This window comes from Lathamus discolor, chromosome 6 (genome assembly GCF_037157495.1).
Source record: "Lathamus discolor isolate bLatDis1 chromosome 6, bLatDis1.hap1, whole genome shotgun sequence".
Lineage (NCBI taxonomy): Eukaryota > Metazoa > Chordata > Aves > Psittaciformes > Psittacidae > Lathamus > Lathamus discolor.
Genome location: NC_088889.1, coordinates 68,256,075 through 68,264,350, shown reverse-complemented (window position 1 = coordinate 68,264,350; position 8,276 = coordinate 68,256,075). Strand labels below are relative to the sequence as shown.

The 8,276-nt window shown below is 44.9% G+C and overlaps 1 protein-coding gene across 1 annotated transcript; it reads right to left on the bottom strand.

Moving 5' to 3' along the window:
* Nucleotides 1-897: 897 nt before the first annotated feature.
* On the bottom strand, nt 898-2,312 carry FANCF (FA complementation group F). The gene has a single exon (XM_065686056.1). The coding sequence runs from the start codon at nt 2,261-2,263 to the stop codon at nt 1,160-1,162; it is 1,104 nt and encodes a 367-aa protein (XP_065542128.1). The 5' UTR covers nt 2,264-2,312; the 3' UTR covers nt 898-1,159.
* Nucleotides 2,313-8,276: the final 5,964 nt, after the last annotated feature.

Sequence of the window (8,276 nt, the reverse complement as noted above, 5' to 3'; positions counted from 1 at the left end):
CATAGCTGTATATACTATTTTATGTTGCAATACAGACTATTCTAATGAGCTTCAATCCAGTTTATACTTTTCAACGTCATTTGCTCTTTTAAGTTTCCAAGCAGAAGCAAAGCACCTTTTAACCCCTCTTAAAGGAACTTCAGAAACAGAAGATGTCTCAACTGATCTTGAAACTAAATATGGGCCACAGGAAATCTGACAGGTACTCCACACAAAAGATTTATTAAGACCTCGTTTTGCAATATTTACATACATTTCCCCCATCTTCCTCAACTATTCTTTTATCACACTGTTCAATTTTGTTCATACAGAGCTAAAGATATATGGACACGTTATCTCTGCATTACAATACTCCTTTTAAATAAAGATGATAACATAGAAACTACCCTGATCAAGTTCTGTTCACAGAAACTGATTAAACATAAAATAATTAAGAAAATAATCTAATAAAGTTTGCTGTCCACTCACTTTTCTGTAACACAAAAAACCCCCAAACAATAGCACTGAAACAGGAGATGGAAAAGGGAAGAAAACCACACAGAACACTCTACATTTTACAGCAGCTTTCTTAGGAAATACTTGCATATTATCATATAATATAGCAACGACTAAAGCCTTCTAACTTTATAACTTTTCAATAAGCTTTCCAGTTGACTCCTTCTCACCTGCACTTAAACCAAGGGGCTAAGTCAAATGCAGGAGCTATAAAAGCATGAAAGTGGCCACCACAGCAGACAGCCCAATGAAGACAACCACAACTAAATTAACCCTTAATTACGGGGTTTTCACATTTCAAACTCCACCTTCCCTTTGAGATTTTGGTCAGCCTCCATCAGCTAGAGACAACTACCATGACCATATCTCAACTATTTTCTAAACAGAAAACTCTTCAATATATGAAAAGGAAAGCATTTTATTAGGTGAGCAGCAAGTACTGAAAAGGAAGACACTTCCTGTGGTGACCAGAATTAACAGCAGAATTACAAGTACCAAGCTTCCCTGAGAGAGTTCACATGCAGTCAGGACCGTGAGATCAGCAGTCACAACAATGCTTGGCTTTCAACCCATAGACAGGTACAGTTTTCTCGTGTTTCATATTAAAGAGTTAAGCAGACTTCCTGAATCTTAGAAGTGTTCATGTTGCTTTTGCATTCAGGCATTAGCATTCTGCATCTTTCCTCAGACATTCCTCTACTTCCATCAGTAAGTCAGTCCACACACTTAGGCCACGGACTTGAAAGTCCCCATCTTGTGCTTTCAGGAGTTTCAGAGCAGCCTGTGTCTGTTCCTTGAGTACTGCAGATCCCTGACAAAGGCACGTGAAGCGCTCCCTCAGCTGTTCCCAGGACAAGACAGCTTTGTTATGACAATTTATAACCCACCGTCCCTGCAAGGGGTCATAGAGCAAATGGCTTCCGCAGCCGGCTAAAAGGTCCAAATAAGGTCTGCTTAACTGGGAATAGTGACCAGCTAGGGAAGCAAGAAGGGATCCTGGGAGGAAAAGGCAGAAGGCAGAGAACCTCTCCTGGTTCCCCAGCAGCCAGGAAAGCAGGGGTCCGGCAACGCACTTGTCTCCTATCGCACTCGCCCAGTTTCCTTCTAGGCTGTTCCCAGCCAGATCCCCGTCTCCAGCCCGGTCAGCGCCGTTCCCCTGCCCCAGCAGCGCCGCCGCCACCACCCCGAAGGCCCGTAGCGTGGGGAGCTGCTCCAGCACAGCGGAAAGCCAACGCGGCGGCGTCGGGGACTCCCTGGCAGGCTCGGCCTCCTGCCTCTCCTCCCGCAGCCGGCCTAGCAGCAGCTGCGCCTCCGCTTGCAGCTGCGGCTCCATATCCGCCGGAGGCCGCGGCGGGCTGCTGAGCAGCGCCAGCAACCGGGAGGCGGCTTTTCGGCGGGCGAGGAGGGCCAGGCTGTGGGGGTCGGGGGCGGCCTGCCCCCCGGGAAGCTGCAGCAAGCTACGGAGCAGGCAGCGGCAGGCGGTGGGCGGCAGAGCGCGGTTCTCCAGCAGCGCCAGGCCCAGCAGCTGTGGGCAGCGGCCCAGGTGCGGGAAGCCGAGCGGAGGGCCAGGCTGAGCCCGCCGCAGCCGCCGCCCGAGGACCTCCCGTTGCCGAGGCCGGGTGCGGAAGAGATCGTGGACATGCTGGAAGTACCGAGCCCACTCTAGAGCTCGGTCCAGGGTCAGGGAGTCCCAGTCCCGCACCAGCGCGGAGCGGGCGCCAGCCAGGAGTGCGGGCAGCTGCTCCACCTGCTCCAATACAGCCTCCATGGCGGGCAAGCCGAACAGCCCTCGCGCCAACCGTTTGAGCAGAGGTCCTGCCTCCCCCCGGAACTGGGGCCAATCCGAGCCGGGGAGGGAGGAGATTTGTAACTCTATTGGCTCAGTCAGATGTCAATCTGATGCGGTTTGAGTCTCTGTTAATTGAAGCGAATTGAAGTTCGGAAGCTGAACCGAATTAAAGCGTTAAAACCGAGGTAGGACTAAGTTAAAAAAGTCAAACGAAACCGCTAAGAGCCTTAGAATAAACTTTAGAATAATATCTGTAAATGCCCTTTAAAAAGCCCACAACTCTTCAGGAGCAAATATCCCCTGCCCTACATTTTGGGGACATTTCCTGATTTCTGTGGTATGTCTTGTCACTGGAAGGCAGCTGTGACAGAGCATCTTGTGGCACTGGGTTGCCCCCCGCTACTGCCCCCAGCTCAGCACCCTGCCATGGCACAATCCCACTATGCCCACACAGCTGGGCTCACCCTCCTGACGTACCAACGAATGGCTTTGTGGTTCATTAACAGTTCCTCAGGGTACCTGACCTGTTCAAGTCCTCTGGTTGATGCAGATATAATGGCTAACACCCACCAGGGCCTTCTGGGAGCTAACACATACAGAGTTTACCACGCAGACATTATGGCAGACATGCACCGTAACTGCTCCTCTCTACAGCCAGGAAAGGTCACCCCTTCTCCCTTTCCTGCCTCTGCCAGCTGAAAAACAGTTTTACACTGTGAGCTATCGGTATGGTGCATAGCTCACAGGAGGTGGCCTACCTGTTGGAGTGACTTCCCAGCTGCTTCTCTCATGTCCATTAAGTCCAGGGCTTCTGCTCGGCTGGGAGACCGGTCCTTTGTGTCCTTCCTCATCCCCATGACAACCCTGCTATGCACAGCACTCCCTCACAGTAGACAATAGGCAGCGGGGCTTCTAGAACCTTACACAGGTGCCCTCTGTGCTCCTGAGGGGATAAGGGGGCAGCAGGGCCTCTGGGAGATGCTGCCTGTCCCTCTGGGACTCCACAAGCTCCCGGGGTATAAACTTGGACACTCCACAGTTACAGAGGGAGCAGGGAGACCCAGTGAGCCCCTGGAGTATTGCTGGGCCTGGAGCTGGGCTGCAGCAGTGCCCAAGGGAGGAGGCAGTCACCTGAACTGGCCTGCACTGGGCTAGGTGTGCCAACATCACCCTATCACAGTAGTGTTCTGTGCCCTTCTGGTCTATGGAGCTTGTAATAACCTCTCCATGACTGCAAATTTGTATTTCCAGGTATCATTCAAACAATGATTGTGTTCCTTTTGAAAAAATCTTTCAAGATTTCTGTTAAATATTTCTGGAGTGATAAACATGAAATTAGCTACAAGTGGCTAGAAATTTATTGCATTGTTAACAAATTACCTATTACCTGCCTTGTCTCCATATACTCTAAAGCATATTATAAACTAATACATATCGAAGAGAAAATAGAACATGCAAACTTTTCAGTTACATGCACTTGCATGCAACACTTTGGGACATGATACTTACACAGGTAAGTGACAGAAACCTGAGGTGGCTGGAACATAGATGTTGGAAAGGACTTTAAAGCTCATCCAGTTCCAACCCCCTGCCACGGGCAGGTACACCTTCCACTAGAACAGGTTGCTCAAAGTGTGATTACGTATTACGTACTTTGGCCTCTCAGTTATGTTTAATCCAAGGGTGCTGGTCAATGAGTAAATGAACATGAGCCGGCTTCAGTGTGGCCTTTCAGCCCAGAAAGCCAACCGTATCCTGGGCTGCATCAAAAGGAGTGTGACCAGCAGGTCGAAAGAGGTGATCCTGCCCCTCTACTCTGCTCTTGTGAGACCTCACCTGGAGTATTGTGTGCAGTTCTGGTGTCCTCAACATAAAAAGGACATGGAACTGCTGGAACAAGTCCAGAGGAGGGCCACGAGGATGATCAGGGGACTGGAGCACCTCCTGTATGAAGATAGGCTGAGGAAGTTGGGGTTGTTCAGCCTGGAGAAGAGAAGGCTGCGTGGGGACCTAATAGCAGCCTTCCAGTATCTGAAGGGCGGCTATAGGGATGCTGGGGAGGGACTCTTCGTCAGGGACTGTAGTGACAGGACAAGGGGTAATGGGTTAAAACTTCAACAGGGGAGGTTTAAATTGGATATAAGGAGGAAATTCTTTCCTGTTAGGGTGTTGAGACACTGGAATGGGTTGCCCATGGAGGTTGTGAGTGCTCCATCCCTGGCGGTGTTCAAGGCCAGGTTGGATGAAGCCTTGTGTGGGATGGTTTAGTGTGAGGTGTCCCTGCCCATGGCGGGGGGGTTGGAACTAGATGATCTTGAGGTCCTTTCCAACCCTAACTATTCTGTGATTCTATGATTCTATGATCTTTTGAGTTCAGTGACACAAAGGAAAAAAACAGTTCAGTTCTACTTTAGCGAGGAGTATTTCTGGAGTATATGCTTCATGTCATAAAGAGGAGAAATTTCCCTGTACACCAGAAAACTTTTCACAAGAAGTCTTCCACATTAGTGTTCTTTTCTTTATTGGATAAAGTATATGGGCTTATATCCTGTGAATGTTTCTGTATGTTCCACTTGAAATAAATGAAATAACCTCATTTACAGCACCAGGAAACTCACAAAACCAAGTTGCAGAAATCTAACTAGACTAGAAGAAATACTGGGTAACATGGTATATGGAACATTCTTGCATGTGAAGGGAGATGGCTTGTGTGTTCTAATGGATCTCTGCAGACTTGCCTGAAAAACTGAATTTCTGTTCTGTGAAAAACTCTGAATATTTCAGCATTCGTGTTTTTCTCAAATTAGGATGAAAAGTCTAAATATCAACACTTTTTCTCACAGAGGTAGAGTTTGATATCTCTGTAATAAAATGGTTCATGCAAAAAGACTTATGTATTTCTAAATATTGAAGTTGCATTTGGAGTCTCCAGTCACAATGGAGAGACATAAAATGAAAATAGAGCCTAACCTGGAGAATCAGCAGAGCTCTGCACTTGAAGACAAATTTGCTTTAGAAGACAAATTCAAGAAACTAAAGTAATAAGGATAATACTGCGACAATTCTGTTTCATGTAATGAATTTTTACAAACAGTAACACTTAAAAACAGTAATTTTTTTTCATGCTCAGCATTGAGGAAATTTCTTTTCCACACTGAGTTTTGTATTGTTATTGGGAGCCTAGCCACTCTCAAAAGGCATTTCAGAACCTTCTGCTGCGAGACTGAGATCTATTTATCTGTTGACTGATCTGCTGAGAGTGGTGCCATGCAATAAATTAAATTGAAGAAATGTGGTTTGGTGGTGGTTTTGTTTGTTTGTTGGTTGGTTGGTTGGTTTGTTTTGGTTTTGTGGGATTTTGGGGGTTTTTTTGTTTGTTTGGTTTGGTTTGGTTTTGTTTTTTTTTTCCCTCACAGGTGACTTATTTTCATGGAGCCTTTAGATACTAGTACTCTTTTTTTGTGTGAGCAGTCTTAGTTTCAGTTAAGCAGTAGCTTGTGTAGCCGTATGTTTCCTCTTATGAACAGCAAGACTGCTAAGTATCAGAATTTGTATTTTGTAGTTACTATCTACTTATGTTAAGTCTCTTGGTACCCAATAGTTATGCTGAGTTGTCTAGGCATTGTTTAAAATTGTTTGCACAGAGTTGGTTTTGTATCTGAGGAACATCTATAGGATAGTGGGGAGATATTTAGGAGGTAAATACTGAGCAAGATTGAGGAGGTGAGGTAGAGAGTTAATGTTGGGGAAAGGGATGGGAAAGGTTGGGTCAGGCTCCAGGGAGACACAGTAAGAGCACAGAGATGGTGGGGATAGAATGGTGAGTGGATTTTCAGGTAGCTTTGTGTTTTCTACTTAAATTGACTGCTTTATAAGAAAAACCTTAAAAGTCCATTTCTAGCTTTTGCTAGGGGTATATGAGGTATACGAGTTTGTTTCCCTTATTAGTGAGTCTTTTACTATTTCCCTGCTGTTCTAGGTGTTTGGATGTGGCATTCCTGGCATTCCATGTAAACTATGTAGTTTCTTTATTTTTTTTTCATAACAAGAAGTGGAACTTATGAAGGTATCATAAAAGAAAGTTATATAGACTGTATGTATGAGTGTGTGAGACTTTATGCTATGGAGAATGGGGAAATATTTTAAAGTAGCATTTTTGGGGTATTTTGAAGACTGATTACTTGATTATACAGTCTGAAGAGTCATGTCTTTGTTTTGTCTCAATTAAAAGCAAAGAAGAAAACAGAAGAGAAAATGGCATATTTTGTATGATAGGCTGGAGCAGAGATTTATAATTGCAACTGTATTGTTTAAGCTCTGTTCTATGTGCTTCTTGTAAGTAGCTCTGAGAGTGTGAATGGGAGTACAGTGTTTTTTGTGTTGTGGGTTTTGGTTCTATTTGCTTTGTTGCAGAGGGTGTTTATTTATTCCCAATGAAGTCTGATTTTTATTTCAATCTCTAAAATAAGCATTAAAATAAGAAAAGAGAATGTGAGAGTATTGATCTGTCATTGTGTTAAGCTGTAGTAAATGTTTCTTCATTTGAGCTTTTGATTGATAAGATACATGGCAAAGAAAGTTGTTGAGCAAGTATGGAAAGTGTCTGTTAGACACGGTATCTGGGAAGTCATTTCTGCAGCTCCCTGAAAACAAACTTACTTTTCAGTGAAGCACCGCAGAGCGGTTTCGCAATTTAGTATGTATGCATTTAGTATGAATTACTGCACTGTTTTATCTAAGCTGAGAAGTCAAGTAAAAGATTCATATGAAGTTTTATGGAACCTAGTGAGTTTCTTCACTCTAGTTATGGAGCCAGTAAAATTCACCCTGGCAGGGAATATAAGTTCTGAAGCAAAACTGTTCAAAGTAGCCAGAAGTCTGGATTCCATTGTATTTTCCTTCCTCTCAGAAGCTGTATTGGCTGTAACATGGTTGTACTATTTTGCCTTAACAGACATTTAGGATGTTGTTTACTCAGTATGTAGTATTACAAAACTCCAGAATTGTGTTTTCTTAGGTAGGAGGTGTTATTTCAAATTACAAAAATGAATACTTTGAGAGATACGTTTGATCATCTGCTAGGTTTCTGGCACTAATGCTCACTTTTCAACTGTAAGGAGGTTTGTTTAGCTGCCTCAAATTGTATGCAAGGCATAAAGTTGCCACACTTATTGTACTGTATATTATGTATGCTGAAGACTCTGAACTTGTGGACCATCCTTGTAGAATTTCTTCCTGCTTCTATACCAGACTTTGTGGAAGATGGGTAATTAGTCAAGCCAGTACCTGTCAGACTGTATTACCTCTTCCATAACTTATGGTGAGGCTCCTAACATTTTTGTCAATGTAATCTCTCATAGTTTAAAAACTAGCAAGGCTGTAGTGGGCTTTTGGAATGAGAGCAAATCAAATTGCATAATAAAGGTATCGAACCTACCAGTTTGTACATCAATGCGGGTCACAGACTGTACAAGAGGTGTATTTGTGGGAGAATTTCATAGAATCATAGAATAGTTAGGGTTGGAAAGGACCTTAAGCTCATCTAGTTCCACTCCCCCTGCCATGGGCAGGGACACCTCACACACTAAACCCAAGGCTCTGTCCAGCCTGGCCTTGAACACTGCCAGGGATGGAGCATTCACAACTTCCTTGGGCAACTCATTCCAGTGCCTCACCACCCTTACAGTAAAGAACTTCTTCCTTATATCCAACCTAAACTTCCCCTGTTTAAGTTTTAGCCCGTTACCCCTTGTCCTATCACTACAGTCCCTAATGAATAGTCCCTCCCCAGCATCCCTATAGGCCCCCTTCAGGTACTGGAAGGCTGCTACGAGGTCTCCACGCAGCCTTCTCTTCTCCAGGCTGAACAGCCCCAACTTCCTCAGCCTATCTTCATACGGGAGGTGCTCCAGCCCCCTGAACATCCTTGTGAGGTGTCCCTGCCCATGGTAGGGGGGTTGGAACTAGATGATCTTGAGGTCCTTTCCAACCC